The sequence below is a fragment of the Primulina tabacum genome, chromosome 9, assembly GCF_025594145.1.
Source record: "Primulina tabacum isolate GXHZ01 chromosome 9, ASM2559414v2, whole genome shotgun sequence".
NCBI lineage: Eukaryota > Viridiplantae > Streptophyta > Magnoliopsida > Lamiales > Gesneriaceae > Primulina > Primulina tabacum.
The window spans coordinates 35522218-35541453 of NC_134558.1; the positions used below are offsets into that span (position 1 = coordinate 35522218).

At 31.9% G+C, this 19236-nt stretch overlaps 2 protein-coding genes across 9 annotated transcripts; both read left to right on the forward strand.

Moving 5' to 3' along the window:
* The first annotated feature begins 5766 nt into the window (after positions 1-5766).
* LOC142555589 (WAT1-related protein At4g19185-like) lies at positions 5767-10262 on the forward strand. 7 transcript variants are annotated; one of them, XM_075666523.1, is made up of 8 exons: positions 5767-6149; positions 6693-6755; positions 6848-6964; positions 7044-7329; positions 8410-8565; positions 9428-9579; positions 9698-9910; positions 10054-10260. In XM_075666523.1, the coding sequence occupies exons 1-7, from the start codon at positions 5953-5955 to the stop codon at positions 9894-9896; spliced, it is 1170 nt and encodes a 389-aa protein (XP_075522638.1). In that variant the 5' UTR covers positions 5767-5952; the 3' UTR covers positions 9897-9910; positions 10054-10260. The 7 variants fall into 7 exon arrangements, 6 of the variants coding, with proteins under 6 accessions (XP_075522638.1, XP_075522637.1, XP_075522636.1 ...); XR_012822438.1 differs by having other exon boundaries at positions 9428-9910; positions 10054-10262; XM_075666522.1 differs by lacking the exon at positions 10054-10260 and having other exon boundaries at positions 9698-10044.
* A 3715-nt stretch (positions 10263-13977) lies between these two features.
* On the forward strand, positions 13978-16165 carry LOC142555590 (putative carotenoid cleavage dioxygenase 4, chloroplastic). 2 transcript variants are annotated; one of them, XM_075666528.1, is made up of 2 exons: positions 13978-15381; positions 15711-16165. In XM_075666528.1, exons 1-2 carry the CDS (start codon positions 13985-13987, stop codon positions 16084-16086), a joined length of 1773 nt encoding a protein of 590 aa, XP_075522643.1. In that variant the 5' UTR covers positions 13978-13984; the 3' UTR covers positions 16087-16165. The 2 variants fall into 2 exon arrangements, with proteins under 2 accessions (XP_075522643.1, XP_075522644.1); XM_075666529.1 differs by having other exon boundaries at positions 15725-16010.
* The last annotated feature ends 3071 nt before the right edge of the window (positions 16166-19236 follow it).

Here is a 19236-nt window from a genome sequence, read left to right on the forward strand (position 1 = left end):
CTCTATCTAAGATTAAAAAAAAACATAATGGGGTAGGACTCAGTGGCCACAACAGTTAGGACTCTTGATGGAGGCTAGGACTCTTGCTTATCTCGATGACATTTAATCGAATCTCGTATTTATCGAAATTTCTCATTTATCTACAAAGATGTCTCCATATTCCTTAACTGCGTTAGAGCTCGGACTTTCTGGCCACATTAGTGGGCTCGAACTTCTAGTAAACAATGTTGAAGAGATCGGACTCCTGTGTTTGGTAGCCAAGCCCTTGATCCACAATGAAGCCCGAGTCTTATTAGATTATGAACGATTTTAAGATGAGCTTGAATCTGTTCACACATAGCAATTTTAGGACATCAGATTCAAAATGTATTTTTTTAGGTATAATAAGTACAATTTAACTTTGAGAATGTTTAAAATAAATTAACTTGTTAATACGCCACTCGTCCTATCGCACTATTGCATCTGATAACAATAACAAAATATATATATATATATATATATATGTTATATACACTATATAAATTATAGTTAAATATAAAGGTGGAAGACATGCCGAAAATTATAGCATGCACAAATTAGTAAATTATATGTGCCATGCGCTGCCCAATGGTCCCAAAAAGTAAGATTTCAGACAGTGATCAATCTAGGATGTATTCAATGTAGGAGATTTATTGACTTTTAATGACTTTTGTAGATTTTAAAAGTCTAGAGTTATTCAATCAAAACTTTTGCATACTCTATAGAAGTCTGTTGGTATTCAAAATAGACTTTCATGGAGTTTTAAAAAGTCAAGTGGTATTCAACATTGACTTCTAAGAACTCTATAAAAGTCTAGAGGTATTCAAATTTTCAATAGACTTTTAATAAATTCATGGAATTCGTTAACATACAAACATTAAAGCCTAAGGTACAACTATAAATTGTTAAAAATTGTATTTGGTTCAACCCAAAGATTTGGATGGATTTTTAAAACTTCTAACTCATACACAAGCTATTTATTTCTCTCTTTGTCGCTTCACGTCAAATCACTTCTTATCTTCTCTCCTCTCATTTATCTCTATCACTCTCTTAAATTTTCGAAATGTATCTCTATATTTTCATCTATCCTTATCAAATTTTTCATTTTTTGGCTGATTTTTCATTTAATAATTTTTTATTTTAATATCATAAGAAATTTTGAATTCTAGATTTGATTTGGTGATTTTTAATTTATGATTTATACAAATTAATGTAATATTCAATAATAATAAAAGATGATCCAAAAAATACCGCTTAATTCTTAATAATTGAATAGCCTGGCAACAACTATGATTTTTTAAATTCTTTTTAGCAGTTTCAATTAATGTGTAAGCTATGATATTTTTATACAAAATTATATCCACATAATGATAAATAATATTTTTTCACATTTATATTATCAATTCAAAAACAATATTACAGATTAATCAATTGATTTATTTTAAAAATTTACAAACATGTATACAAACCCACATATATACATATGTAAAGATTAAATGATTAAACTTTTAAATAAGTAAATTTACTTATTAATATAAATATCGAAAAAATATTTCAAACTGAATATGTTATATATGTCAACTAATTATTAGTTCATAATATGTTATAGTTAAGTATAAAATTCTATAAAAAAAAATCTACAAAAGCCTATAAAAATCTTGCAAAAAAGTCTACATGAATCCAAGTAAATCTGTTTATAAATCTATGAGATTCTGTATAAGTCAATAAAAATCTATCAAATCCATAAAAGTCTATAATTTGTAAAAAAATATTAAAAATCATCAAAAGTCTGAATTGAATACATCTCACTTAATTGTTAGCAAGTGATTGATATCTACTTTTGTAAATGATTAATCCAAATAAGTTAGGGAAAAAAATATATTATTTTCTTACCATAGCTTTTATGATTTTTTTTAAATCATGAAACTCACCGTCGTTATCATTCATTGCATACTGATTATTCTAGGACTCATGCATTAGTCTGCAAAACACAATAGTCATGTAAACCGTAATAACTATTGTCATTTACGAAGCATTAATTATATATATACCAGAAAAATTATCTTGCAAATAAAAGTTTGAATGTGTGATCGCTAGCTAGCTCACATTCTTATATATTTTTTTAAAAAATATATTGTATTTATATGAATGCATGTAGATTTTGTTGAAGATAAGCAAAGATGCATTTTTTCGTTTTTTAAAAAGTTTTTTAACACACAATTAGTGATGCATTTCTATTGTAATAAATTATTTTTTCTACATGACTTATTTTTACGACTAAGTTATACTTATTTAAATTTTTAGATTTTTATTATATTCGATATAAGACTTTATGATTAAGATATCATCAAGGCCTTGGAGAAAATTCTTTTAAGCTTTGATTATTAATATTTTTTTATCTGGTTTAACACTTTTATGTATTTAATTAACAATAACAAATTTTAATTTTAATAGTTTATAACATTGTAACAAAAAATGAGATGATCAGTTATCACCATATTTGGTATTGAAGAAATTTATGATTTTCCAAATAATTAGTTTTCACAATTGATTTTACACCAAGGGCGTGTCTTATCCCTCGTATAGTTTCTAAACTTATAAAAATAAGGGAAACTATATTTTTTTTGTTATGTAATTTGGTCATTTTGTAAATTTGGTCTTCTATGTTTTAAATTTTAGTTTTAATCTCGCATCTTCTGTTTTTTAGCTATTTTAGTCATTTTTCATCTGAATGTTGATGTTGAACTGTACACTTCTCTATCAGCTCCACGTCGAAAAAAGACCAAAATTACAAAAAAAAAAGAAAAAACAACAAACTAAAACCAAAATTTTACAATATAAAAAACTAAAATGATAAATAGACAAACACTTCTAATAAAAAACAAAAATCCTGTAAAAAAAAAGGCACAATAGTTTCCTATATGTTATATTTCATCAGTCCAAATTTGTATAATCGGGCTCCCCAACGTACAACAATGATCCACCAAGCCCAAACGAAATTATGATTGGATATATATTTTTGTGTGTGTATATATTTATATTAAATTTTAATATAAAATAAGTTTATGGATAATATATGTAAAAATAATAATTTTTGGGGTTATTTTTTAGGATATTTATTTTTCTATTATTTTGTAAAAACAAAAATAGTGTAGAATATCTATTTATTTAGACACTAAAATTAGTGATCTCTTGCTATATACACGCATATGTATGGTTTGATATCACTTCTATTAGATGATATTTTTGGCACCACATATGAAATCCGATTTATTTATAAATCACATGTAAATTTATCTTCTTATGACTAGAGGTATAAGTGAGCCTAATACTCGAATTCGACTAAAAAAATATTATATTTGAATTCGAGATCAATTCAATTGAATATTAATTTTCAAACTCGATTTTGATTTCAGAATGTACAAAGTTACTCGAGCTTTAGTCCAAAAAGCTCGATTTAGGCTACATTTCATTTTTAAATAAACAATATATATATATATGTATGTATGTATATATATATACATATATATTAGAGTAGTTTGAAAACTATTCGAATAGACACACGTTAAAATCGAGCTCGAATCGATTAAATATTTAAACTACTCAAACTTAAGTTGAGTCTAGTTTTGACCGAGCTTCTCACGAGCTACTCACAAATAGTTTGACTGATTTGCACCTCTAGTTGTGACTCATGTGTTTCATTAACTAATATTTAACCCGTACGATGCACGTAATGATATTATTAAAAAATAATTATTATAAAAATAGATATTTAAATTGTAAAAAAATAATATAATAAAAAAATAAAAATAAGAAACTATTTTTTTCTAATTTTGAAAAAAAAATTCTTAAATATAAATGTATGTCGATTAATTGTGTTTTCCTAAGTCAATGACATGGTTCTTATCGTGTTTAAAATATTAATGTCGACAACTAACCTAAATACATATTTAATTCTTTAATTTCTGAGAAACTATATAAATTGTTATTTTTTAACATGTGATAAATATATATTTTTAAATCAAATTTAATAAAAATAATGAGAAATACTTTTTTCAAATCATTTCACAAATTAAATTGATTTATCTAATCAATGCAAAAATTTTAATGTAGTTTATGTTTTTAATAGAGTTTAGTTTCATTTTGAATAAAAAATAATAAAATACATATAATACATAAATTATATTTGAATTAAATTAAATTTGAACTAAATGAATTGATATAATCAATGCAAACAATAAGTGAAATTATCATTTATTGCAGTACACATATTTCAATATTCATGATATATCTTTCCTTTTTTAGAAATGACATTTTGACGGAAAATTATTATTTTTGACAAAAAATCTTCTTTTATATAATTTGAATTTTTAAGAAGACAATTCAAGATATACAATATACATATAGTTTTGGAAGAAAACTACAACGCATTAATTCTTTCAAATTAAGGTAATTTCGAAATAATATGTATTTGGGATAAATAATTTATGATTATTAAATGATAAATTAATGTTCATTGAAAAATCTTGTTGTAGTGATAACTTTTACACTCAACCAATTTTATTTTTAGAAAAATTAAATAAACTAATAAAATATTGTATTTCTTTTTTAGCAAGTAATTTGGGCATGAAAATATCCAAATTGTGCAATTAACCGAAAGCAAAAATTTGTGTAAGACGGTTTCACGAGTCGTATTTGTGAGACAAATCTCTTATTTGGGTCATCCATGAAAAAAATATTATTTTTTAATGTGAATATCAGTAGAGTTGACACGTCTCATGTATAAATATCCGTGAGATAATCTCATAAGAGACCTATTCTTAATCCAATGAACCCATTTTTTATTTTCCAAATAAAAAATATACATTAATTAAAATTTTAGCACATCTTTTCTTAATTGGGACGTAACCCATTTACTAAATTGAACTTTACGCAATCAATTTATTTAAATTGTATTGTTATAACTTTACAAGTTTGAAACTAATTTGGAATTGACTAGGTTTTTTGTGAGACGATCTCACGAATCTTTATCTGTGAGACGGGTCAACCCTGCCGATATTCACAATAAAAAGTAATACTGCTGTGGTTGGTTCATGGGATTAGGTGGGTTTATGATTATTAAACTCATCTAATCAAGCGTTTGGTACGATTTTTATTTAACCAACTCAATCCCTCCTATAAATGATTAGGTTATATTAGGTAGGTTAAAATAATACCTCCTCATCCCTAGTATTATTTATCTCACTCTTAATCCATCATATTTTTTCAATTTTACCCTTCTCCTAAATCCAAACTCACCACCACTTCCTTTCACCGACCGCTCACCGCCAACCCCTGCCGCCGGCCGACCGCCGCCGCCACTTCTGGTCGACCGCCGCCGCCCCCTCCTCCGGACGACCGCCGCCTCCACTTCCGGCCGTTCGCCGCCACCTGCGTCTGACCGCCGCCGCCACCTCTGCCCTACCACCACCGTTGCTTCTGGCCGACCACCCCCACCGTTTCCGGCCGATCGCCACCCCCCCGTGAAGTTATACAAGCGTTTGGTACGATTACTCAAATAAAATATATGTCTCACAAAATACGACCCGTGAAGTTATATAATAATGAAATTTGTGCTTTTTTATTTTTAAAAAATGAGGATAATATATAATTTTTGTTTTAAAATTCAATATTTATTTTTTGGAAAATAGAAAACAAATATTATGTTATTAAATATTTATTTCTAGAATGACAAATTTATTTATCCATACAGAGAGATTTATTACCAAGAACTTCGAAAGTCTTCAGTAATAATTCTTTCCACGGCTTTCTCCGTTGAAAAATACGAGATCGAAAGATTCAATCCAAAACATTGACAATTCGAAGGATTCGTTTATCTATTGGCCATAAATGCGTGTGGGAATGGAATGAGATCGTGATTTTTACGTACTGGATATGGCGGCGGCGGCGGCGAACGGCGGAGATATGAGAAAGGCGCATGTGGCGATGGCGGTGGTCCAAGTGTTCTATGCCGGGTACCACGTGATCACCAAGGTCGCACTCAACGTTGGAGTGAATCAGCTCGTTTTCTGCGTCTTTCGTGACCTCCTCGCGCTTTCGATTCTCGCACCTGTCGCCTATTTCCGCGAAAAGTGAGTCTCCCGAGTCCCGAGTGTGATGAATTTCACGATTTTTTTTTAGTTCTTGATGGGCTTTTATGGTGTGATTTTTCTTTATTTGTGATCTTGCGATTTGAGTTTATAATCTGGTTTGTTAAATCTCACCCAGAGTAAGGTGAGGCACGTGTTTACGGCTTTTGTGCTTTGTAAAAAACTGGTGGTATAGAGGTGTATAAACAAGTATGTTAAAGACACATTCTTTTGAGTGATACGCAAAACCAAAACGGAGGGGGTATAAATATGCATAATTTCTTGTAATTATCTAACCGAGGAATTATGATCATAGGTTCTGTGCTGAAGTTTTGAAGTGGACTCGACTTATTTATTCATAGACTCATATTGTATCTTATCTTCTCTGCTTGTGGCTGTTTGTGAATGTGTGAATATTAAACTGATGCTTAAAATCAGTGAGAGAGTTCAATAATTTTCCTGCAGTAACATATTTGTGAGTCAGTTGATTTTGATGTGAATATAAATAGTGCGTCACTTACAAGTGATTCATTACGTGTTCTGCAGAAGGCTAAGACCGCCATTAAGTAAACGATTCGTAATGACGTTCTTCTTTCTCGGTTTAACTGGGTGAGTTGAATCTTCAGGTTATTAAATTTCTTTATTTCTTGTGTGTAAATACTGATTTGTTTTTTTTTTCTCCTGTTCTTCTGATTCATTAGGATTTTTGGGAACCAGCTTTTGTTTCTTCTTGGTCTAGGCTACACAAACCCAACTTATGCTTCTGCCATACAGCCTGCTACTCCAGTTTTTACATTCATACTGGCTGTAGTCATGGGGTGAGTCCAAGTTTTGGTTTTCTCAACTAACTCGTACGATTTTTTGGTTCAATGTCATCATTAGTTCATCTACATGCAGTACAGAAACAGTGAACTTGCGAAAAACTGAAGGTCAAGCAAAATTAGGGGGTACTCTTATTTGTGTTTCTGGTGCCATTCTAATGACAATGTTCCGAGGTCCAGCCGTATTTGGATATTGGGAATCAGAGTTTGCAGCACTCAGTGAAATTACTGTCAAGGGTCAACCGGAGCCAGCTGGTCTGTTGATGTCGACTTTGTCGGAGTTAGGGATTGATAATTGGCACCTTGGGGTTTTATGCTTGATTGGCAACTGCATGTGTATGGCCTCCTATCTATCTATTCAGGTAACACGTTGGTCTTGATGTTTATGAAGATATGATGGAAGTAAAAGATATAACTTTGCTCAATAAAGTGATATCAAATGATGGATGTATATTTTTAAATATCAATATATTATGACGCTGGTGACACATTACAGCATGTTCCCTTCAAACTTATCCAAACCACCATTGTATTATACAAAATTTGATGATACATCTTTGTCCTTTATGTGTTTCTTAGAATTTATAAACGAACGAGTTTAAATTACGAGTTCTTGTTGGATTTAATACAATTTTATATTAAGCATCGAACGTTCAGTTCAATTTACTATATAAATTAGAACCCTATATATCTGTCTTTTGATGGTACCGAAAATGAGCTATTTCCATTTCCGAGTGTTTTAAATGGTGGCCTGAGCGGGTGGCCGTCTTTTGCGCACCACCTTTGCCCTAGGCGGTAATGTAGGCGGCCGAGATGAGATGGGGTGGGCTAGGCAGGCTAGGCTAGGCGGGGCGGGGCGGACTTGGGCAGTCAAAAGTCAATAAAAATTTTAAAAACCCAGGACCCTAGTTACTAATATATTATACTCTCTCTCTCTTCAAAACATAATCCCAATTCCCAATCCGATCACCCACAAGTCCCACAAGCCCCACCTCTTCCGCCTCAAACCGCCACTGCCACCGCCGACCTGCCAAGCCACTAGGTTAGAACTTTTATTTTCTAATAAACATCATTTAATTCATGCGTATATTGCATGATTATAACACTGCTATTTTCCAAATAGTAGCAGAAGCCTTAAAGTGAATTTTTTTTAAATTGCATGATTATAACACTGCTATTTTCCATATAGTAGCAGAAGCCTTAAAGTGAATTTTTTTTAAAAAAAATTCTATTTCAAATTTCTAAAGTGATTTTTAAACAAATATTAATTTTTAGAAAATATATTTTTAAAATGGCTTCTCCATCCAAACGCTGCCCTGGTCCGCCTACATTAGAAATTGAGTTTTAAATCCGCATTTAAACTTATTCTGTTACTGAAATTTTTGCCTCATGTTTAAGATGATCAGCATGAGATATTTACAGAGGTTTTCTTTGTGTTTCAGGCTCCACTTTTAGTAAAATATCCTGCAAGTATATCGGTGACAGCTTATTCATACCTTTTTGGTGCTCTATTTATGGTTACAACTGCATTCTTTATGACCAATGAGTCAACAGACTGGAATCTGACTCCATCTGAGGCAATTGCGGTGTGTTATGCCGTAAGTCTTTTCTCTTTATTTTTCTATGTAAGCTAGAATGCTGAAGGATTTCATTACAAACATCATCAACCTGATTTTGAAAGAACTTTAGCTCCTATAAATATCCAGCGTAGATTAAAAAAACCCAACATCCGTTACACTACCTGCAGGTAGAGGGGGCTTAATTTCCACCAAACGCTAGATAATGGTTGCGGTATGCATTGACTGGTTTGTGTGTTCTTAGAATTTTACTGTTATGCAGGGATTAATTACCATAATGTTGTCAACTAAGGCCACAATGTGAAGAGGGTATATCTATATTTAGTCAAATTATGTAGTGTGATGGAATGAATGATATATGGCCGTGCATGATCTTAGTAAATAAATAACATTTCATGAACTTGGCATATGGCGAAGAGCTGTTATATACGAGTCTCAGTGCTGGACTTTCTCTCTCACTTGTATTTTGCAAGAAGATAGCTTCTACACGTGATACAAATCTATTTAAACATCTAGAAATTATCTTTTAATGAGAGTAACTCAGAGACGGACTCGTACATAGATCACAAGACAACCCATTCTTCTCCTTAAGTGAAGGCTACATTTCTTGCAGTCATTCTGCTTTTTCATATGCTACTTCAGTTCTCTATTGAACAAATTTGAATGATGGTGTTTGTTGCAATTTTTACCGTTTGAGTTGGTCTTATAGGAAGTGAAGGGGCATGAAACCATGGTAGTAGGATCGTTCTGCTATTTGTTAACTTGTTGGAGTAGAATGATAAATTGGTAACTAAACACTTAGCATTATCGATTAGTTGAAATGATGAACATCTTTCTAACTTTTTCATATTCATTAAAAACCTCTCTTGCGTTATCTTTCCAGGGAATCATAGCATCTGCGGTGAACTATGGTCTTTTGACATGGTCAAATAAAGTTCTTGGTCCTGCCTTGGTTGCTTTGTATAACCCTCTCCAACCTGCCGTATCAGCATTCCTGTCAAGAATTTTCCTAGGAAGCCCGATTTATTTCGGAAGGTTGTTTTTGTCTCTTTTATGTGCTCGGTTTTTGTGTTCTCCATCCGAGGAATTGATTACTTCGATCTCACCAATCTATCCTTCTCATCAATATATTGTCAATTTTATTTTGTCCCAGCATCGCGGGAGGACTTCTCATTGTAGCCGGACTTTATCTGGTAACATGGGCCTCTCACAGAGAGAGACAGGTGATTGTTGGGATTCTTCCTCACGCCTCTCGGCAGTTAGAACCATTCGGTAAAAAAGATTCATCCGTCAACAAGATAGGAACCATTTTCTTTAGCCCTTCAGCCACAACACCGAAGATCGTAGATTAACTTTAAAGTCTCAGGTGCAGATTAATTTACATACCCTCCCTCCATCATACAAATGTTTTCCAGATTTCAGTTTCGTACAATGTTAACAAGTTCATCGATTTTTTCGACTATAGAAACTATTACAACTCCATTCTTATGATGTTAACTCTCGTACCAGTTGCTCATTTTCAAGACGGGCAACAGATATGAAGCATAGAGGATATTCTAAAGATGTTTCCTTTTTAAGGTGAGGAGGTACAAACGACTTGCAAGTAGAGGGGTGTCAATTCGGATGAGTCGGGTTGGCGTGTTGGATTGAAGCAATGCTATTAATGAAAATTTCCCAACAGAATTTGACCCAAACCCGAACCAAGCCGATCAATCGGATATTTTTTTATCATTTAACATTAATTTGTTTCTCTTTAACAAAATAGTTAAATAAAAATTCAAAATATATAATAATATTTTATTTTAAACAAAAAATGTTAACAAAACTTTGTCCAAATATTATAATCATGTCTCATGAAATTAAATATTTAAATTTAGTATTTAGTTGTCTAAAATATTAATTATCCAAAAAAAAAACATAATTGTTTACAAAATTCAAATATTTCATAAAATAAATATTACACAATGAATATAATTTCAACACACAATAAAAAAAAATCTTCAAGCATCACAAGTATGAAAAAACGTAAATTAGTCAGGTGAGTTTGGATTGATGAACTGATTTTTAATTCAGCTCAACTCAAATCTAATCTAACCTAACCCGAACCCTATAATCTTCCAACCCTGGTATGATATTTTTCATGTTGTCAACCCGGGTCGGATTAATTTTTTACACCCTTACTTGTAAGTACATTTTGAATTTCGATAGTAAATTTTTTTTTTGTATGATTTGGCATAATTAAAAAATCGCACTCAACGATTATTGATTTTCTTTTATTTTTTATTTAAAAAAAATAAGTTTGAAATTCGAACTAGAGGTTTTTTGGTTGACAATGAATCACAAATCTCAACTAGCTATTTTTCCGAATTATTAAGCATGGTGAATTTCAAATGTATTGAAACCAACATATATTTAGTGGAAATTTGTGTGGATGGAATAAATATGAAAATTTTGCTTCTTCCACGAATTTTCGAATAGATAGGTAGCATATTTGACCTAAAATATTTATTCTATATATATATATATATATATATATACTCCATAGTTTCGTCCTTATAAAAATATCTTGATTTCATATTGAATAATATGTTGTCTGGATTATCTCTGTATATTTCATTATATTCGAAAAATTGTATTTTTTCTCCCATACGTATAATTTTTGCGATTTTGATCTTCTATATTTTCAAATTTCAATATTATTCATGTGTCTTTTATTTTTAATTTTCTTTACAGTTTTAATCATTTTTTATTAAAAATACTGACATGACACAATACCCCATCGATATTGTAAGTGTAATGTCAAGAAAAAAAAACTATAATTGTCATAAAAAATAGTAGATGAAAATAAATATTTAATAACATAGATGATCAAAATCGCTACCAGACAAACATATAGGACAAACAAAGTAATCTTCACATTAAAATTTTATTGCTTAATAATTACCTCTACATAAGGTTCTTGTTCTGTGTATTTAATTATGTCATCTAACCTAATGTAAACAATTAATTTTTAAAAATAAATATATTAATTAGAAAAAAAGGGTGGGAACTGGCACATTAATGTTCGTTATCTTTTTCAATACATGTCTTTAATTAATTTTATATTTTCCATAGCAATAATTATTTTCAATAATTTTTCATCGTTTTCAAAATAATTGATCTGTTGATAAATTATAAATTTGAATTTCGAAATACTACACGAACTATTAACAAATTAAACATCTTCATACGTCCTTCGACTCATTGAAAAAATAGTTTTTTTTTCCCCAAAAAAATGGCTTTTTTTTTTTTTTGTTAATTACTTCGACTTGTTGAAAAAATATTAATTTTGTTTTTCATTTTCTTTAACTATCATATTTTCGAACAAGGTCCGTTCGGTGGCGGGTCGCCTACGATACTAGGATCAATGTCAAAAATAGGTAGGATAATTAGGGCAGGCTAAACTAGATATAAAATATATAATAGAATTTTAATGTATCTAGAAAACTATTAGACTCAATATATCATTATGTATAATATTTTAACTAGGTCTACAAATAATAAGTAAAAAAATAAGTAGTGTATAATATTTAAAAGGCAGATTTCTAGCAATTATAGATAAAAAGTATGAAATTAATTTGAGCCAAATATTGATATACTAATTATGATAAATGTAGCAATAAATTAAATATTAATGCAACAATTTATACATATGAAGTTCAACTACATATATTATTATTATTATTATTTATTAAGTTGAAATATATTAAATAAAAAAATTTAATGTCATGCTTATTTTAATTTTTTTAATTCAAATTACAGTTTAATCTTTTATTATATTTTATAATTATGATATATACACAGCCCAGTGAGCCCACCCTATCCCATGCTGTACCTACCGTAGCCCATGCGTTAATTACGCCCCTGTTTTCGAACAAGAATGCAGCTTTCTTATTTATCATTTATTATAAATGAGAAAAAAAAAGGTGGCATATTTTTCACATTTGCAAAACACGATAATATATTATTGTGAACACAATTTATCACAAGGTTTAATTTTATAAGATTGATATCTCATTCGATATTTTTCATAAAGAAATTTCGCTTTTCATATATGTGTGTGTGTGAGATTACGTTTTACATGATAATTATTTATATGTTTAATGAGGGGTAGAATATAAACGACACATTTGTGTGAGACTGTCTCAGGAGTCGTATTTTGTGAGACAGATATCTTATTTGGGTCATCCTAAAAAAATATTACTTTTTATGTTAAGGCTGCGTTTGGTTGGGATGATTAAATAATAAAATGATTATGAGAGAAATGATAAAAAGAATGATTGAAGTAAATAAGGATAAAATAATATTATGTTTGGTATGATTTTTAAGAATGAGATAAATAATAATCTTTTGATGAATTGACAAATTTGCCCTTCAAGATTTGTGGCGTGGTCGGCGGTCGACGGTGGCTGGCCGGAAGCGGCGGCGGTCCGGCAATCGGCCGGCGGTCGGTGGGGGTGGGCGGCGGCGGCGGTCGACGGTCGGCGGTCGGGCGACGGTCGGCGGTCGGTGTAGGAAAGTGGTGGTGAGTTTGGATTTATAAGAATGGTAAAATTGAAAAAATATGATGGATTAAGAGTGAGATAAATAATCATAGGGGGTGAGTAGTGATTATTTTATCACACCTAATTAGGGGTGTCAAAATGCGACACGACCCGTCAACCCGACACGACCCAACACGAAAAAAATCAGGTTCGGGTTGGGGTTTTTCGGGTTCGGGTTGGGTTGATTCGGGTTAGTGCCATGTTAGGCGGGTTTTGGGTTGGGTCGCGGGTTGACCCACGAACTTTTTTTTGAAAATATTACCTATATTTTTATATATTGTATATTTATATGATACATTTTCATCATTTAATATTTATTTTGCATATTTTTATTTTTTTAACAATTTTTTATTTGATTTAATAAATATACTTTTAATTTTCTATGATTAAACTTTCAAATTTAATTCGAAAATTTTGTTATTATGTGTTTAAATTAAAATATTATTATTTTTTATTTTTTTGAATTTTTTTCATTAATTTTTTTAAAATAATTTAAAAAAAATAAATAAAATTTGGGTTAGATGGGTACGGGTTGAGTCGGGTTATACAGGTTCGTGTTCGGGTTGGGGGTTTTCGGGTTCGGGTTGGGTTCGGGTTGAAATAAAAAATAAAAAAAATTTCGCGGGTTGACTTGAAACCCGACCCAACCCATCCGATTGACACTCCTACACCTAATATAACCTAATCATTCATCGGAAGGATAGAGTAGGTTAAATAATCACTCCTACCAAACATGTGATTAGGGTTGAAAAAAATAAACCCACCTAATTATCCGTATCAAACGCGTCATAAAATTATTAATTTTTATTATAAATACAGCGAAGGTTGATCGTTCTGAGAATAGAATTATTCAATAAATGGAAAGCCTTTCTTCCTCGTTCCTTAAAAAACACACTCCCAGTACTCCTTCGCTCCCACCATCACAAGTTCTTCGATTCAAAATTTGTTCTGTTAAAATCGATGAAATACCCTCAAAAACCAGCTTTCTGAATCCAGTAAAGCTTGATCCTTTTTATGATCAGGCTGAACCAAGAACAAATCCCGCTAAGAAATTACAATCTTTACGCAGTATTATTTTCGGTTCGTTAGATGATTTCATTTGTAAATTCATCGATCTTCCCCTTCGAGCCTCCATCGATCCAAAGCATGTGCTTTCAGGGAACTTTTCTCCGGTGGACGAGCTTCCTCCCACCGCCTGTGAGGTTGTGGAGGGTACCCTTCCGTCTTGCCTCGACGGAGCTTATATCCGTAACGGGCCCAATCCTCAGTTCATCCCCCAAGGCCCGTATCACCTGTTCGACGGCGATGGAATGCTGCACGCCATCAGAATTCGTGACGGGGAAGCTACATTTTGCAGTCGTTTTATCAAGACTTATAAGTACACGGTGGAGAGGGAAATCGGTTCGCCGGTGATACTCAACGTCTTCTCCGCTTTTAATGGACTCGCAGCTTCGATTGCGCGGTGCGCCGTCACTTTCGGCCGCGTTCTTGCTAGAGAATACGACCCCAGATATGGATTCGGCACCGCGAACACAAGCTTGGCTTTGTTTGATGGGAAACTTTTTGCTCTCGCAGAATCTGATCTTCCATACAGAATCAAAATAACACCGAAGGGAGATATAATCACTTTGGGCCGCCATGAATCCTTCGGAGCTCCCTTCACAACGATGACAGCTCACCCGAAAATCGACCCGGAAACCCACGAAGCATTTGCCTTCCGACAGAGTATCACCTTCATGCAGCCATTCTTGATATATTTCAAGATAAACAAACAAGGGGAAAAGCAACAAGAAGTGCCAATATTCTCTCTACCAGAGCTATCACTTATCCACGATTTCGCTGTTTCGAAAAAGTACGCCATATTTCCCGACACACAAATCGTTATGAACCCTAAGAACATTCTTAAAGGAATGCCCCTAATCAGCGTTGATCCTAAGAAAGTGCCGAGATTGGGGATCATTCCTCGAGATGCAGTGGATGAAAGCGAAATTTGTTGGGTTGAAGTGCCAGGGTTAAAAATGTTACACGCAGTGAATGCATGGGATGAAGATCGCGGCGGCGGGGAGACAATTGTTATGGTGGCGCCAAACGTGTTGTCGGTGGAACATGTGCTGGATAGAATGGATTTGATTCATGCATGCTTGGAAATAATTGAAATAAATGTGAAGGAGAAGATCGTGAAGAGACGGACGTTGTCAAGTTCAAATCTTGATTTTGCTGTTATCAATCCGGCTTATTCTGGGAAAAAGAACAGGTAACACAAATAGATTCACTCAAACTCGAGTCGATTTATTGAAATTTAAAAAATGTTGGATATTTTGTTACTTGGAACCCAAAATTTCAAAAAATATTCAGACGATTTGGGTATTCTATATTGTCAAATTTTTTTACAATTTTCATCTTTTTTCTGACAGATACATGTGTGCACCTATGCTGCGCTTACGTGACTCTTAGATGATGCTGATGTGTGCATTACGCTATTAACAATTTCGATGAAAAAGCAAAAATTGTCTAATATTGAAATTAGTAGGACTAAATTTAAAATCGAATAACATATCAGATTTTCTGCCGTCACATTTACAGGTACGTTTATGCAGCTATAGGGGCCCCGTTGCCAAAGATATCAGGCGTGGTAAAGATTGACACATCACTTTCAACCGCAGATTGCAACAATTGCACGGTGGCTAGCCGCCTATACGGACACCAATGTTACGGTGGTGAAGCCATTTTCGTGTCACGGGATCCTGATAATCCGACAACAGAAGAGGATGATGGATATCTTGTTACTTATGTACATAATGAAATTACTCGAAAATCCGAATTTATTGTAATGGACGCAAAATCTCCTACTCTTGAGATTGTCGCCGTCGTTAGGCTGCCGCAAAGGGTACCTTATGGGTTCCATGGGATCTTTGTGCGTGAGAGTGACCTTACAAATTGCAACCTCAACCCCAATTAAATCAGAATCCAAAATGTAAATGGTGATCAATCACATATGATTTTTAATGGGGAATATATGGTTAGACATGCTGTGGAAATTTTGTACCATGCGTATCGAATAAACTCTCTATCTAACTCATCAGCCTGCAAATCACACTAGCTTTATAAACCTCACTGCAGAACTGGGTAATTCTCGTGTGACAATTGACAAACTTTCCCCGAAAGTGATGATAGAAAGAATCGAACTCATGACAATTGATAAAGTATTCAGCCATTCTATCAACTCCAAACACATTCATCTCGGAACAACCGAGGCCGGCCCACTATTGCGTTGATAGAAGAAGCCCCGCAGCCATGTGATCCCAATGGAGTAGAAAATATCTCCAAAATCCCACAACCTAAATTATTTTTAAATCGATTAGACAGATAGACATTGTAATAAAAATCAGAATAATTAATCGATGTTATCAGATAAATAAAACCGCATACATAATACTAAAAAAATATGAAACCTCGACCGAACCGAGTCAAATTAGATATTTGCAGAGTTTCATGCATAGTTTTTTTTTTTTTTTTTTTTTTCCGGTTCATTGAAGTAAGAATCAAGACTTCGTTTTAAAATTAATTAGAGGAAGATGAAATATTGAGGACGAATAGATTTCATTGCTAGCCCTCATATACATAATGTGATATTTACGTACCTTTTGCTGAAAATGATAAAACATTGGTTTATTACAAATTATTGTTTCATGTTACGTTTGACTCAAATTCATCAATAATTATAGAGTAAGTCTTTTGTGAGACAGTCTCACAAATCTTTATCTGTGATATGGATCAATCCTACCGATATTCACAATAAAAAGTAATACTTTTTCATGGATGACCCAAATAAGATACATGTCTCACAAAATACGACCTATGAGATCGTCTCATACAAGTTTTTGCCATAATAATATTACTCGTATATATTGATTTATCAACGTATATTGATTTCTACCAAACATTGTGTTAGTGATTTAAAGTGTGCTAGGTCACGGTGAATGATTTTTTTAAAGAAAATGTTTTTTTAAAAAAAAATTGAAATTTCGATGTTATCTTCTCAATTAAGTCAATTTAAACATAAGCTGAAATCAAAGAAATTATATTAAAATTAATTCTTTAATTTTATCAATTTATGTACTACTTCGGTTAAACATATGCATAAATTTATATATTAAAAAAAATAATTTTTCGATTTGTTGCCCTAACACCAAACTCCATCTTCATCTTGACATCATCTGTGGACTACGGTATCTCGATAGTTTTGATTTCTCTTCTTCATTGCTGCCCTAACGTTCGAAACAATGGCCTAAATCGATACTTGTGAGAGGCAAAAATTTGTGTGAGACGGTCTCACGAGTCGTATTTTCTGATACAGATGTCTTATTTGGGTCATCCATGAAAAAGTATTACTTTTATGCTAAAATTATTATTTTTTATTGTGAATATCGTTAGGGTTGACCCGTCTCACAGATAAAGATTCGTGAGACCGTCTCACAAGAGACATACTCCTTGTGAGATATAAATCTTTTAAAGATCGTGTATATACATGATAATAAAATATATTTTTATTTATTAAATCTAAACAACATACATAGAATCAAAATATCAAATATAATTATATATATATTTTTTTAAAACCAAAAAAAACTCAAATAGTACTAAAATAATATTTTTAACAAAATTTAAAATTCAAATAATTTTTTTTGAAAGGATATAAGAAATAATTAAATTATAAAAAAGTAAAAAAGATGAACTAATCCGATCGGTGCTTGACTAGTCATGAATCAGGCCGTCTGATTTTAAAAACAATGCTTTGAAATGCAGGGGCGGAGCCACCCCAAAGGCTGGGGTGGGATCCAGCCCAGGGTAAAATAAAAAATTAAAAAAATTAGTATATATTTTAATTACAGACTAGGTTAAATTTTTGTAAAGCCCTTTAGTAATCCAAATATTTATTGTTCCTTCAATCTGTTGATCTTTTGATTGTCGCTATCAATTCTTCTGATCAAGTTGTTCGGGTATTTGTACTTTTATTCGATTGAGAGCAGAAGGTTATGATAGTCTTCTAACGATTGTGTAATCAGTTTGTGAAAATAATGGCATTGAGATACCAAATATGAATATTTGTTACAGATCTGCTACATGACGTTTGTGCCATCAAAAAAATTCTATTACATTTGAGCACCATTATCGTTTTGATGTATTTCATGATGTAATAGATTTTTAAGTTGAAGAACACAATAACAGATTCAATGATGGGGCTGTGGAACTTCTTAGACTTATCTCTGCTTTGAAACCTCGAGACAACTTTAAGTTGTTTAATAGTGATGATATTTACAATCTTGCAGCAAAATTCTAATGATTTCAAAGGACAAGAACTACATTATTTGAGAAGTTAGTTGAAGCATTATCAGTTTGATATAATTCATCATGAAAGGTTTCAGAATATCTCTACCATTTCTTTATGTCGACGATTAGTAGAAAATGAAAAGGCACAACATTATCATTTAATTGACAGATTGATCCGTCTTGTTTTAACTCTTCATATTTCTACTACAACAACAAAACGATCATTCTCAGCTATGAAACTTCTTAAAACTTATCTTCGAAATAAAATGGAACAAGAGTTCTTGGCAGATTCTATGATTATCTACATTGAAAGAGAGTTTACTGCAAAGATCGACACTGATTCAATAATTGATGAATTCTATTCTATGAAAAACCGCAGAACACAACTTCAGTAGTTTTTTTTTTCGTGTCACTATGTAATACTTGTGGTTACCATTAAATATTTGATAAGCGTTTTATTTATTATAAATTAGTAGTTTACCATATTTTAATTTTTTAATATTTAATTGATACTATTTTATATATTTTAATCAATTATATAGCCCAGGATGAAAAAAATTCCTGGCTACGCCCATGTTGAAATGGTTGTGACATTAATTTTGAGAGCCTTTTCTATGATTTTAGATCACTAACTTGATTTCTCTCGGTTTTAGTCTTTTTTCACTAATATGTTGATTTAGCACCAATCACATCAAAATTTTTCGATGTCAATCAAAATTTGTCGGTGACATATAAAATTTCTAAAACAACGTAAAGATTAAAAATAAAAGACAAATAG

Excerpts from the sequence above, each read along its gene's own strand:
- LOC142555590 (XM_075666528.1), top strand. The coding sequence starts at position 13,985 with ATGGAAAGCCTTTCTTCCTCGTTCCTTAAAAAACACACTCCCAGTACT. Across the intron at positions 15,382-15,710 it reads TATTCTGGGAAAAAGAACAG|GTACGTTTATGCAGCTATAG; the intron begins GTAACACAAATA and ends TCACATTTACAG.
- LOC142555589 (XM_075666521.1), top strand. The coding sequence starts at position 5,953 with ATGGCGGCGGCGGCGGCGAACGGCGGAGATATGAGAAAGGCGCATGTG. Across the intron at positions 6,150-6,692 it reads GTCGCCTATTTCCGCGAAAA|AAGGCTAAGACCGCCATTAA; the intron begins GTGAGTCTCCCG and ends CGTGTTCTGCAG. Across the intron at positions 6,756-6,847 it reads TTCTTTCTCGGTTTAACTGG|GATTTTTGGGAACCAGCTTT; the intron begins GTGAGTTGAATC and ends CTGATTCATTAG.